Source organism: Crocuta crocuta, unplaced genomic scaffold, assembly GCF_008692635.1.
Source record: "Crocuta crocuta isolate KB4526 unplaced genomic scaffold, BGI_CrCroc_1.0 scaffold75, whole genome shotgun sequence".
Classification (NCBI taxonomy): Eukaryota; Metazoa; Chordata; class Mammalia; order Carnivora; family Hyaenidae; genus Crocuta; species Crocuta crocuta.
This window is the reverse complement of record NW_027530350.1, coordinates 972,839-987,378: the sequence shown is the minus strand read 5'-3', so window position 1 is coordinate 987,378 and position 14,540 is coordinate 972,839. Positions and strand designations below refer to the sequence as shown.

Here is a 14,540-nt window from a genome sequence, read left to right as displayed (position 1 = left end):
TATTTTTGGCCTTGCCACTAGAATGTATGTTTCATAGAGTAAGTTCACTGTTGTATCCCAGCCTAGGATAGTGCCTGAAACATAGCAAGGGCTCAACAAATATTTGTTGAATGGGTGAACAAATTTATGAGGCGAAGCAGTGGCAAAGAAGATTCTTGGGAAATCCTCACTGAAGGTCTTAGGACTAGGCTTTGAAGGACTGAGAGGTGGTCAGATGGGGGATGGAGTGGGAGGGCATTTCCACCAAAGGGGACGGCAGACACAGTCAGTTGGGAGCTATGGCAGACTACAGTGTAGGGCATGAATGGGCCCTCTGGAGAGAAGGCTGGAGTCTGGAACACTGTGTTCTTAAGGGGCTTGGTGCCTTGCTAACTGAGTAACCTGCAGGGCTGCAGTGAAGCTGGGAGAATGGAAGTCCTGTGCAGCCCAGAAAAGGCTCTGCACAGAATGGAGGTTTACTGCGATTACTTCGTTGCTGTTCCTGGTTGATACCACAGACCACATAACCTCTGAGTATAGTCTTAGAATCATTCATAAACCACAGAAGTCTTCCTAGCGAGGGCCAGCCTGAAGTGAAGGTGGGTGGAGCTGGGTTGGGTTTGCGAGGAGCAAGGTTTCCCTGCCTCCCCCCAGGCTGCTGTGGCCTGAGCTGGCTGTGCCTGCCTCAGGCTTGGGAACCTCCCTGAGACCCATAAGCAGAATTTGGTAAGACCCTGAGTTACCTGGAGAGGTGGTGTATTAGTAATTAGCACATTGCCAGCTAGCTCAGATTGGACACTGAGGGAGCACAGCTTGGGAAAGGGAATGAAAGAGATGTTGGTTTATGAGGAATGGAACAGAAGTCCAGGTGGAGCTACTGGGAGAGCTATTTGGGTATAAACGAAGTCACTAGAGGATTGTGTTGTGTGTTCCTGAACAACGTTAGGCAGCCCCGGCACATTCACTGCCATCTTCTATTTCTCTGGTGATAATAACTTTCCTAATTAACTGCTAACACCAGGTGGTGTTAGGGGCTTTACCCATCACCTTATTAATCATCCCCCCAAAATAATGGAAAGACAATAATACAGTAGAGGAAATTATGTATGAGAAACTTAGGGGTAATGTGAGTGAAAATGATGGGAGAAAGAACTCTGGAAATCCTCCCCTCCATAAAAGCACTAAGAGCACTGGCAAAAAAAAAAAAAAAAAAAAAAAAAAAAAGACATAATAAACTGTTTCAAAATTCTGCAAATTAACTTGAGACTTGCAACAATCAGAGCATATATTTAAGAAAAGTGGCCAAATCTTAATAAGAACAGTGAGCTTTGTGGTGCTTTAACTTGTGCTATTACAGCTGGTAACAAAGCTCAGCAAGATGGAAGGATGCAAGTTCAACAGTCAAAACTCTGTTGTATTTCTGTCTTGAGCAATGAACAATATGAAAATAAAACTAAGAAAATAATTTCGTATNAAAAAACAAGAAAAAAAAAAAAAAAAAAAAAAAAAAAAAAAGTCATAATAAACTGTTTCAAAATTCTGCAAATTAACTTGAGACTTGCAACAATCAGAGCATATATTTAAGAAAAGTGGCCAAATCTTAATAAGAACAGTGAGCTTTGTGGTGCTTTAACTTGTGCTATTACAGCTGGTAACAAAGCTCAGCAAGATGGAAAGATGCAAGTTCAACAGTCAAAACTCTGTTGTATTTCTGTCTTGAGCAATGAACAATATGAAAATAAAACTAAGAAAATAATTTCGTATACACTAGCATCAAAAAGAAGAAAATACTTAGTAATAAGTAAGTATACACACATACATACCTAGGAATAAAAGTTAAAGTGCAAGCTTTCTACAACTGAAAACTACAAAATATTGTTGAATGAAATTAAAAAGGTCCTCAAGAAATAGAAACTCACCTTGTGTTTATGGCTTTGACAACTTAATGTTGTTAGAAGGCAGTACTCCCCATTGTGATCTGCAGATTCAAAGAAATGAGGTAGAGAAGTTGGTACCCTCATGTTGCAGGTGAGAATTCAATGGTACAGCCATTTTGGAAAACAGATGGCCAATTCCTCAAAAAGTTAAACAAGAGTTACTATATGACCTAGCAATTCCACTACTAGAGAACTGAAAACATGTCCACATAAAAGCTTGTACATGAATGCTCATAGCAGCATTATTCATATTAGCCAAAAAGTGGAAACAGCCAAAACATCCATCAACTTATAAATGGAAAAACAAAATGTAGTATGTTGACACAATTGATTGGCATAAAATAGAGTGAGGTAGTGATCCATGATACAACAAGGATGAATCCTGAAAACATTATGGTAAATGAAAGAAGCAAGAGAAGGTCCCATGTTGTACGAATCTATTTGTATGAAATATTCAGCATAGGCAAATCCATTGAGAAAGAAAGTAGATTACAGTTACCAGGGTATGGGGGATGGGCAATGGGCAATGGGGAGTGACTACTAATGAATATGAGATTTCCTTCTGGGGTGATGAAAATATTCTAGAATTAGGTGGTGGTAACGTTTGCACAACTTTCTGAATATACTCCAAACCACTAACTGGATTGTATGCTTTAAAAGGGTGAATTTTATGGTATGTGAAATATACCTCAATTTAAAAAAAGTGTTTTAGAAAACTTCCCTAGGACAGAAAACTAGTTAATATGGTAGTCATGATTTGAATCCAATGCCCAAGAGCTTAAGGACATTTGTTGCCAAGTCCTCTGTCCTTGGTAAGCATCATGTTGTCCCTTAGAACTGACTCAGTTACCCACAGAAAAATGGTTTCTTTTGGGTGACACTGTGTCTTCTGGCACAGCTACCTGGATGTCTGCTTGTCAACAGGGGCTGACCTGGACACAAACTGTTGTTCAATACTACACAGCATCCTTGCCTCTCCCACTACCAATATTTTGTTATAAAGTCAAGTGTGGGTGTCTGATTTGCTCTTCTCTTGGAATGACATCCTTTCCCTGCGGTTCCTTTTCTCTCATGTAAATGGATGAGGGACGGGCCTATGCTGCCACTCTAGCAGATGTGACCGAATTCCTGATTAAACTAAAACTCAATCTCTACCTCTGCTACAATATTATTATTGTGGGTACTAATCTCCTTTCCTTTAAATATTTTATTATTATTATTATTATTATTATTATTGAAAGAGAGAGATAGAGCAAGCGAGGGAGAGGATTAGAAGGAGAGAGAAAAAGAATCTCAAACAGGCTCCATGCTCAGCTTAGAGCCTGATGTGGGGCTTGATCTCACAACCGTGAGAGGACCTGAGCCAAAATCAAGAGTCAGGTGCTCAACTGACTCAGCCACCCAGGTGCCCCTACTTTAGGTATAGGATAAATTTTCTCCTCTTCAACTCATCCACCTACCCACCCACTGCCCCATCCATCCTTCCCTCCCTTCATCCCTCTATCTATCCAACCATCCACCCACCCACCCATCTATCCATCCATTCATCCATCCATTCATCCATCCACTCATCCATCCACCCATCCACCCACCCATCCATCCATCCATCCAGCCAGCCAGCCAGCACTCCATCCATTCAATTTGACCAATCCATGTTGTGCTAGGCTCTTGGCAAACAACTTCCTGAAGCACAGTTTTGCCTAGGTTTGAGAACATGCACCAACTGAGTTTTTCTAAGTCCTCTAGAAATTTATGAGTTCAGGGGGTGTCTTTCTGGGTTGTGTGTAGGGTTGAAATGCTTGGCAGCCATGATGATCAGACAGGGGTCCCAGGTAGCCTCACAAAGGCAAAAATGATTCTGATCCTTCCTGCTGATTCCTCCCTCCCTCCTTCCCTTCCTCCCTCCCTCCCTTCCTTTCTCTCTCTCTCTTTCTTTTTCTTTCTCCTACAGAGTTCACGGAACAAGCCATTTTCAATAAAAGGGTTTGCAAATGTAAAATTTCCTCCCTGAGGGCTCCTTCTGCATGGCACAGACCTTTCATCACTAACCCAACTTGTAATCTTGGGTAAAAGAAGGTTCTCCATTTATTTTCAAAGAGAAAAAAAAATGCAAAGCAAAACCAAACAGCCACATCATGAAGTCACCCTATGTAATGAGGTTGCTCTGTTGAGCTGTCATTACTCTGGGCTCCAGGAGGGCCCAGGCTGCCCACTGGCCTCCCACCTCATGCTGGCCAGTCAGGGCTGGAGTTAGCAGCTGGACAGCCCAGAAGGCCACCCTGGAGGCTCTGAGGAGAGACCGTTTTTCAGAGCTGGGCCTCACTTAGAAACTCCTGGCTGGTCAGTAGCAGCCAAGGACGGGAGAAAAGTCCTGTCAGAACCCCCACCTCAGCTACCCGTTGGAACATTCCAAATTCAGGCACCCCTACCTTCCCCCAGACTCCTAGACTCGTCCTCTCGGCTCATAGACTCTCGCTCATCCTTGAGAGCCAGTAGGAGATTTGCCTCCAGGACCCTGGAGCCTCTGCATCCTACAACTACTCACGCAACAGCAGTTTACTAAGCGCTTTTTTGGGGCCAAGCTAATGACAAATAAGACTGGATCCTCGCCCTTCCCACAATAAGGAAGTAGATATGGAAACAATTATGGGACAGTGTACTAAGCACCCATAGCTATTCTTGCTGACTTTTACGGTGCCATATGCACCCCTCTCTCCCTTAGTCAGCCAGCTGGCCTTTTATTTTCCCTTTCAGGGTAGGCAGGTGGTCTTTGCTTTTTAAATAAAATGGGAGGAGGAATAGTGCCTGTCTCAGGAAGTTGTGAGGGTTTAATGAGTTTGTTTATGCAAAATGCTTAGGAGGTACCTGGCATTGGAGTTTGGAAATTGCTAGATAACAGTTATCTAGCATTATTTGTGTAATAATAATAATAATAATAATTTTTTTAATTCTCCCTGCATATGGCAGGACATGGCACCTTAGGTTTAGCCTTCTGACTCTTCAGTCACTGCTTCCAGAAGGGACCAGCTAAAAGGGACCAATTCTTTCAAGGGCTACCTGAATGCTTAGCTGAGTTGGGGGCTCTCCCCTGGCTTGAGGAAGGGGTACAGGCCAGAAAGACATCCAGATGGACTCACTACAGTCTTTATTTACTTTTTAAAAAAAATTTTAAAAATGTTTTATTTATTTCTGAGAGACAGAGAGAGAGAGAGAGAGAGAGGGAGACAGAGAGAGAGACAGTGTGAGCAGGGGAGGGTCAGAGAGAGAGAGGGAGATACAGAATCTGAAGCAGGCTCCAGGCTCTGAGCTGGCTGTCAGCACAGAGCCCGACGTGGGGCTCGAACCCACGAACCGTGAGATCATGACCTGAGCTGAAGTCAGATGCTTAACGACTGAGCCACCCAGGCGCCCTTTTATTTATTTACTTTTAAAGAGTGAGCGAGTGAGAGAACATGAGCATGGGGAGGGAGGTGAGAGAGAGAGAGAGAGAGAGAGAGAGAGAGAGAGAGAGAGAGAATCTTAAGCTCCTCCACGCTTAGCACAGAGCCCAATGCTTCTATCCCACAACCCTGGGATCATGACCTGAGCCAAAGTCAAGTATAGGACACTCAACCCACTGAGCCACCCCACTGCCCCTACAGTCTGTAAAATAGTTCTAGTGCTAACAGCCTTCTGAGCAGACACCTGTGGCTGCAGTGCGCATGGCTTGGGGCCACTCCTAAGAAGGGCCATTTTACCTCCCCAGGAGACAGGCAACAGCAAAGCCAGGAGACAAATTCTTGATTGCAACCACATCTGCAAATAGAGAGCATGGGCTCTGTGCTGTCCTGGAGGGACAGAAAGCCCTGGAGCTGAGTGGCCTCCCACCGTCTAACCCCGGAGCTCCCGCCCCTCCACATTTATTTTCCTGTATTTGGTCCTCACTCCGTTCAACCTGATGGAGAGGCTGCTCTGGGCTCTATATCCATTCTGAGGTATTTGACCAGGCCAAAGGGTATCCTGGCCGCCAATCAAAGTTGGTCAGAGTCCCTCACCTCCCAAGGGGCCATGACCCTCTTAGGAAGATGCCCCTTGAACTGGAGAGCACCTTCTGTTTATGAAGTACCCTCATGATTTTCTCTCAATCTTCACATACACCCTGAGATATATGACTATTATCCCCATGTCAGAGGTGAGGCAACAGCACTCGGAGAGGCCAGGAACTGCTTCTGAAGTCATGGGGACTTCCAGCCTGCACCATGCAGACAGGGGTTTGGAGTTTCTTGGCCTGGCAGGGGTGGATCTGACTATAGAAACTGGGGTGAGTCTTCTCATCATGAACACCAGCTCCTCTCTGCCTTCTGTGCTCATCCCCTGGCTCATCTGACTTATGTCATACTTTCAGGGTGCCAGCTGTGTGGCCTTTCAGTCAGACCTTGTCCGGCCAGTCTCACTGAATGATGTCCAAATGACAGGACAAATGAGACTGTCATGGGGAGGAACTGAAGTGGTTTTAAGAGAGACGCTGACATCATGGTTTCTAGAAGCCCTTTGGGAATGGCAGTAATGAAGTGAGGGGGGAGGTCGTTGGCGGGCTCAGGAAACGCAAAGCTGTTTCTCTTTAAATGTGCAGTGACGGATGGTAACCAGACTTACTGTGGTGACCATTTCACAATCTGTACGTCTATGGAATCATTATGTTGTACACCTGAAACTAATATAACATTATATGTCAATTATACCTCTATTTAAAAAACGGGTTCTCTTTGGAAGAGGAAAAAAGAGAACCGTCTCAAAGAAAAACAAAGGAGCTTTTTTCTTTAAGAAGTCATGCTCATTTTTCAAAGGTACTTGCTTTTTTAGTACTAATAATAAGTGTATTTAAAGTTTATTTTTTGAGAGAGAGAGTGAGAGAGATTTAAAGCATGAGTGGGAGGGGGGCAGAGAGAGAGAAAGGGACAATCCCAAGCAGGTTCTGCACTGTCAGCTCAGAGCCCAACATGGGGCTTGAACTCACCAACTGCAAGATCTGACCTGAGCCAAAACCAAGAGTCAGGTGCTTAACCCACTAAGCCACCCGGGCATCCCAATATGCTGGTGTTTTTAGAAACTGTTAGACAACAGCTTCTTCCAAAAGTCTGAATTAATTACAGACGTTTCAGAAAACTTCCTGGTAGAAGTATGCTCAATACTCTCCTTGTACGGGGAGAACATTCTGGGTTTCAGAGGCTCCCGCTGATGCCATTCCAGTCCTTACCAGGCTAGAGTTCAGGAATTCCTCAGCTCTTTCCTCAGGAGCCTCCTCAGGGCTTGAGGAATTGTCCCGTGGGGTTTGGACCAGGCCTGCTCCTGCAGGGGAGGAAGGTGGCTTCCAGTAAGAGTTGTGGCCTCTCAGGGGTGTAGATTCTCTTTTGAAAACCCTACAGCATAGGGTAAAAGTCCTCTTGGCAAAATGGAAAAAAAAAAAATCTGATTTGTTGACTTGACCAGAGACAAGGTCCGGGTGCTGTGAGGCAGGTGCCCAGGGGTGGAAGGGCCTCGCTGGGGAATTGCCTCACTGACATGTGCACAGCCCCCGCCTGTAACCCAGAGACGTGGAGCTTCCACAAGAGGAAGGCAAAATGCAAGTGGAAATCTGTGTGTCTCTTAAAAAAGCAGGGCTGCAGAGAACCAAGCCAGTACCCATCCCCGCCTGACGAAGCCTTCACTTTGCGCTCTGTTAAGGGCACTAAGAGACCTCATCGGCAGCCCCAGGTGAGACTGTCACCCCCAATGTGCGCATGTCTCGTGCCTGCGCGCCATGTCCCAGGCCCCTGCTAGGGTGATGCTCCAAGCTGCAAGCACCCCCACCCCTCCACTTCCTCACCAGTTACAGGCCCTGTCTGGAACCTTCCTCTCAGCTGGAGCCTGGACGTAAGCCTGTGAATGAAGGAATTCAAACCAAGACGAACATGATGGATAGCCTCTCAGGGCGATTTGTATTTTAAAAGAGAAGCCCCTCTCTCTGGGAAACGCCACTCTGAAGACAGACTTCGGATGTCAGGGGGCAAGGAGCCAGGCCAGCTGCATGGGGCTGTATTCCAGCCCAGGGACTGCCTGCTCTCAGGCCAGCTTGTGGAACCGCCACAAACCCCCACCTCTGCAGAGAGCACTCCCATTCCAGTCTCCACTGAGAGGGCAGAAAGGAAAAGAGATTCTTTCGTTTGGGGCACTACATGTCAAACATCAGATCTTTGTACTTAAGGCTGCAAGGTACGGACATGCATATTCTATCTGCTTTGAAGATAGTTGTTCAAAAACATTTGAGGCCCCAGAGGATGCTTTTCAGATAGAAATCCCTTTGTCAACTGCAAAATAAACAGGTATATTTCCCAGACCGTGTGTCAGTTAACTAAGTAAGCCCTGCCCCTTCCCAGGTAACCCTTGTCAGATGGTCTCTGTTTTCTGTGCAGAACACCCTGGTGTCGGAGCACCCTGGCTTGCTGTGGACACCCTCAGTGCCCTCGCCAGCCCTGGGCTCTGTGGGGGCCGCCCCCAGGAGCACAGCCACGGCTGGTCAGCAGGTGGCTTCCCCATGGTTCCCATTTGATTTCCACTGGGCCTGCACGTGCTCCTTTCTGGGCCTGTATTTTCAGGGGTGAATTTTATACGGGCCAGAAAATATTCTGTAAAAGGAAATGGACCAACTAGCTTTGCTAAGACTCCCTCTATTCCTGGAGCCCTGATGGTAGAAGACTTCTTAATTAGTGTTGGAATGATGAAATAGTCTCATTACATTACATCAGTATTTATGAATATAAATAGATTGCACATAAAAGCCTGTCTTTAACGTCTTGAGTAAATATACTTATTTTCTTCATTTAAATATATAAGGCTTCATGTATGGTATCATGGGACCAATTACACAAAGTACTCTTGACAGGCTCATTATTTTCTTGCTCCACTCTGGTGTGCAGAAAGAGACAAACCTGCTTTGGGATGTTCAGACAGACATTCTTCCCAGGTCAAACTCTCGCTGCCATTACTAAGGCTTCAGAGCTACACGTAATTTTAACAAATCCTGATATTCTGAAACTCTTCTGGGGTCACACCCACCATCTCTGGGGGCTGAGTTTATTGACAAACACGGATTGTTTTTTCAGGGAAAGAGCTGGCGGCTCCAAAGCCGGTAAGAAGAGGGGGGCCTCAAGGTGACTCTGACGGCTGCCTGGGGGAGGACCGCGGGTGGTGGCTGATGTTCCTTAGAGCGGCTGTGTCCCTTGATGAGATTTCTTAGAGCCGAACGTGACGTTCTCTCCACGCTCTAGATCCAAACCCCTTTAAAAGAGTGTTCTACTTTGCTCTGAGTGGCCAAATACCACAAGCACCAGTCAATTTAAAAAGTATGTAATGCTGGCATTCCAGAGCTGACGTGCACGGCTGCAGGAACAGACGCAGTCTGTGTTTAAAGGTGAAAGCCCCAGACGGTGCTCTGTGTCAAAAAAGAGTGTCAAATCATTTTCAGCTTGAGAGGTTTGCTTGGCAAGCATTTTTTCCCCTCTGGAGGAGATTTTTGTTTACAGGATTTAACAATTAAAAAAACTCACACACACAATTGCGCATTGTTCAGCTTGCGGCACAAAGGTCAGCGCTCGGCACCCAGTAGTTTTCCAATTTCTGATCCTTTTTGATCCCACTGTGCAGATCACCGGATACGGAGTTTTATTTTAAGGTAGCAAAATCCAAAGTAAGAGACAAAGGGTAGAAATCTTGTGAATTACTATCCAACAGAAATGTCTGTCCAACTAATGGGGGAAAGCCCTGGTTGTCCAATTCTAATGACTTCTTTGTAGCTTTCAGAATGCCTATTTAGTTGTAACACTATATTGTTGGGGCAATGGATTTAGGTGCTAAAATCCTCTGTATAATAGGGGCTGTTTGTAGGATTAGGAGACAAAATTACACTGAAATGATGTGGTTCTCAGAAGACACATGAGGGACAGAGTCAACTGCTGTATGAGATATAGAAATAGGGAATGTAGTGTTAGAGATAATTTTGCTCAACTTTTAAAATTTAAATTTGAAATTAACTTTAAATAGATGAAGCAATCCAGACCCAGAAGTGACAAGCCCAAGTTCATATAGATAGCTAAACAGCATCTAGAACTTCCTTTCTACTAATTTTACTTAGAGTTTGTAAATTCTCCCACCACAAGAGGGAACACTGGAATTCCTTTCTATTACCTGCAGGACTCTTGCCACAGCCAATCTTAGAAAGAAAGTTAAAGAAAGGCAATGGTAAGAACTTTATGATATGACCCTAACCAGAAAAGTGGGAGCAAATTAGATGCTTCATTGAAGTATTTTAGCAAGCCGGATATGTTATTGGTTGGAATAACTTTTTTTTATAGAATTTTTTTTACAGTTTATTTATTTTTGAGAGAAAGAGAGAGGCCATGAGCAGGGAAGGGGCAGAGAGAGAGGGAGATACAGAATCCAAAGCAGGCTCCAGGCTCTGAGCTGTCAGCAGAGAGCCCGATGCAGAGCTTGAACTCATGAGCCGTGAATTATGACCTGAGCTGAAGTCTGACGTTTAACTGACTGAGCCACCCAGGCCCCCCTGGAATACTATTTTATTAAAAATTTTTTTTTTAATGTTTATTTATTTTTGAGACAGAGAGAGAGTATGAGCAGGGGAGGGGCAGAGAGAGAGGGAGACACAGAATCTGAAACAGGCTCTGAGCTGTCACCACAGAGCCCGATGCGGGGCTCGAACCCACAAACTGTGAGATCATGACCTGAGCCGAAGTTGGATGCCCAACCGACTGAGCCACCCAGGCACCCCTGGAATAACGTTTTAAAAGTGGACATTTTCTTGCTTAAGATGAAAAAGTTATATGTAATTTACGAAATACAAGTGGACATTGGACTATTCTTTGATGCAATTCCAGAAAAATAGTTTTCCAAGAAGGAGACGTTGGCTGAGAACTTGTAGAATCTGAGGTGCCTGAGTGGCTCAATTGGTTAAGTATCTGACTCTTGGTTTCAGCGCAGGTCATGATCTCACAGTTTGTGAGTTCAAGCCCCATGTCCGGTTCTGTGCTGATAGCGTGAAGCCTGCTTGGGATTCTCGGTCTCCCCCTCTCTCTCTCTCTGCTCCTCCCCCCTTATGAGCTCTCTCTCAAAAATTAAAAAAAAAAAAACATTAAATAAAAGAACTGTGGGATCCCTTTCCTAACTGCCATTGTTGGGCTACAGTGGAGACAGAACAAGCAGGGGGTCACCCTCCTGTTTTTCCAGTCCTATCCTCTGTTTTGTTCCTGGAGGAATTTAATTCTGGCTGATCTGACAGGTACAGGAAGGAGCCAGGTGGAGAGAAGGTTGAAGACTCTGGAGCTGCCCTTTTAAGAGCACTGACAATGCTGTCCATGGAAAACTACTTTTAAATGGTTTTCAAAGCCCTCGAGTTTGTTTAGAGAAAATCCCGCTGGCATTGATGGATTTCTCCTCCTCTTGACAGTTCACAGGAAAGGGCGTAGTGTAAAGAATTAAATGATTCATTCCACACATGTGACAGGCTCAAGTAGTCCCGCTCGGATCCACTTCTTGTGGCTGTGTTCGAGGCGCCCCGTGTGTGATGAGGTCATCTTGCTGGGGCACACAAAAGATTCCAGGGGGAATACACCGTATACTGTGGTCATTCATAGCATTCATTCCTCCTGGCTGCTCACGGGTAACAATGAACCTTCTCAGCATTACAGGGCTCACTAGGGAGACAGACTGAGCTGGTTTACATGCCTTTCAATGGAACCCCCTCCCTGGGGCAAACAATGCATTTATTATAATGTCTTGGCTCCAAGAAGGGCCTGGGAACAGCATGGAGTAGCCTATAATTACATACATTTAATAATAAAGGCACAAATGTCTTAGGTATTCCAAGAAGTGAAAATAAACCCTTCTCATCTCCTCTCTCTGCTCCCCCATCCCCATCATCTTTCCCTTTTACAGAGAAGTCAAGTCAGGAGTTACATGTTTTGTTTTGTTTTTTTAAATAACAATTGCAAGGATATTTGGCTAGTGAGGAGAGGGAAATTAAATTACAGGAGAACATTCTTCCCATGTTACAAAAAACTGGCTTCTGCTCACTCAGGTAGTCAGGGCACAGGCAGGATTTGTTAAACGGCCATTGTGTTAATTAGACTCTCAGGGGATTCGGGTCCAAAGCCTTTGGGGGCTGTGACCCTCTCGCAGAGGAGCGTTCCTAGGGGTTAAGCCGCCACTCGGATGGGCACTTCCTCAGTTTGCTGCCGACTCCAGGAAGGGCTGCTTAGAGATGTCCCTCCAGCAGTGTCTCCTGTCCTTGGTCCCCACATCCTCCTCTGAGTGCCCGGATGTGTGCAGGTAGTTTCTGAGTCTCAGGGAGAAGACAGCTCTGTGAACTGTGGTCAGGTTGCAGAAGAGAAAGGAGCCAAGGCAACAAGAGCTCCAATACATCACGAAGGGGGCCAGCACAGCCCAACTCCGCCCCTGCCTGACAGACTGTGTCCTGTTTTCTTGAACTTCCCTATACCTCAGTTTCCTTATTTGTCAAGGAGGATGTTAAAAGTATGAATAGTCAGTAGTCCAGTATTGGCAAGTGACTTACTTTCCTCATCTGTAAAATGAAGTAAAACAATATCAATTTTACATGCATCTTTGTGAGGACTGAATGGAATCATACATGAAATCGCTTAGCATACATACCTGGTGTGTGGTAACGTCCAGTAAATGCTAGTGGCTGCTGTTGTTAACTATTATTACTGTTATTAAAGCAATTACATTTTGAAAAGTACTCGTTGGATTGAAACTGTATCGCGGGATGATAGTCGGTACACAGCAAGCGTCTGGCTGGAAAAATCAGAAGGGCCGTGCAAACTCACTGGGCAGGACTGCACTGGGAATCTGATTACTTTTATTACTTTGACAACTGATAGGGAATCAAGGGTGGTGGAACAAATGGGGGTTACCTTTTCTTCCCTACAACTGATTAAAATGAAACGCATCTGTATAATTCCCTTACATACGGGCAAACAGGATAACCTTATTGACAACACTAGTATTTCCCACTCATGACAGGAAAGCACGTATATGCTGGTGCCCCCACAATTTTCACCTTGCATCTCCAGCTTCTTAGGTGGCTGCACAGACCCTGACTTTGGCTGTAGCATTTGATTTTAAACGAAGTGACACTGAGCCTATTGATAAATAAAGGCCAGCCTAAGAGTAGGTGGGAATGAGGTGCACTTTGAAAGAAAAGAGAAGTCTTGAAAAAAAGGGTGTGTGTATATATATATGTATGTATTTTTTTACAGCTAAAGAGATCTCCAGTTACCATTCAATTAAAACATACTGCCTTCTTTTTACTTTGCTTTAAGTAAAAACATAAGCGTTTGTTATTTTGAGCATTACATTTTGGACACCAAAATATGTGAGACCTGTGAGAAGTGCTGGAAGAACAAGAGGAAACAGGAAGTTCAAGGCAAGACATTCTTTATCCTTCCATGCTGGCAGCATGGAAAACAGGAGGTTTGTTCTTTATTATTTAAAGAGTCTTTAAGAAGTCAAGTGGGAAAGATAGCAATGCAGGGATCTTTTGATTCCCTTTGGCTTTGGCCAAGAGAATGGAATTATTGAAAAAAACCTAACCTTTTACAAAATACCTCTGTTAGAAGGCTTTTCAGTGGGTCACATACTATAAAATCACTGTCTTCTGGGCAATCAAGAGTAGAGAAGAAAATACATGTAATCATTGGACAGGAGCAGGTTGGGTGGGTTTGCGGAGACTTGTAACTCAACGTCAGAATACGGCATCAAAAGCTTAGTTTGATGGGGTCACTTCTGTTACCTCAGGTGACCAGATGTCCTGGTAAGGCACAAACAAGGAATTCTCTTTCCCTCAGGTTTCTAGGTATAAACCAAGCACTATAGTTCTCAAACCACCTTCCTTTAACCCTGACCTTTTACAAAACACAGGTCAACTCACTTCCCTAGGAGCCCATCAACAGTTGTCGGTTTCCATGCACAAACCTCCCTCTGGCTGCTTTCCCAAACCCGGATTGCTGAGCAAGCACAGGAGGACCCAGGAATGCCAGAACTATCCAGCCATTACACAGGTTCCCTCTATAGATGTCTTCTTTTCTTCAGAGTACTCTTTATCCCTATCTTATTTCAAATCCTGGGGTCATCAGGGTGACAAAGGGCACATCTTAAACAGTGGACAACATGGTGGAGGTGAAGATCTGTTGTAAAATCTGAGGGATGTCCTTGGTATCCATGGCAACAAAAGACCGGCCAGCTGGTAAAGTTCTCTGAAGCCTGCCAGGATGGAAGGGGAGAGAAAATTACCATTGCAAATCGGGGCTCCCCTTCCACCTTCTGCCCCCACAAACCACAGTGTCTTGATGGCTTCATCGCAAAGGAAGTTTTTACTTTCTGATACCTTGCCCCTGCTGGTGACTGAACTGGCTGTCACTGGGCAATGAAAGGCTTGGAAGAGCAACAAAACAGGCACACTGAAAGCAGTGAACCCAAAGAAAGGTCTTTTCAGTGAGAGACTCAGTTAATTTGAAAAGAAGAAATTTCCTTCCTTTTATTACTGTCATTTCCTGGTATTGCCTTGGCAGAGCA

The 14,540-nt window shown here is 44.8% G+C and overlaps 1 protein-coding gene across 1 annotated transcript in view; it reads right to left on the bottom strand.

Annotated features, from left to right (window-relative positions):
• Positions 1 to 8,666: 8,666 nt before the first annotated feature.
• The window catches only part of VWA8 (von Willebrand factor A domain containing 8), a 357,898-nt gene continuing 352,024 nt past the window's right edge, over positions 8,667 to 14,540 (bottom strand). Inside the window, exon 46 of the mRNA XM_077765686.1 lies at positions 8,667 to 14,228. Within this exon, the coding sequence (XP_077621812.1) occupies positions 14,120 to 14,228 (109 nt within the window). The 3' untranslated portion in view covers positions 8,667 to 14,119. The remainder of the gene's footprint in view (positions 14,229 to 14,540) is intronic.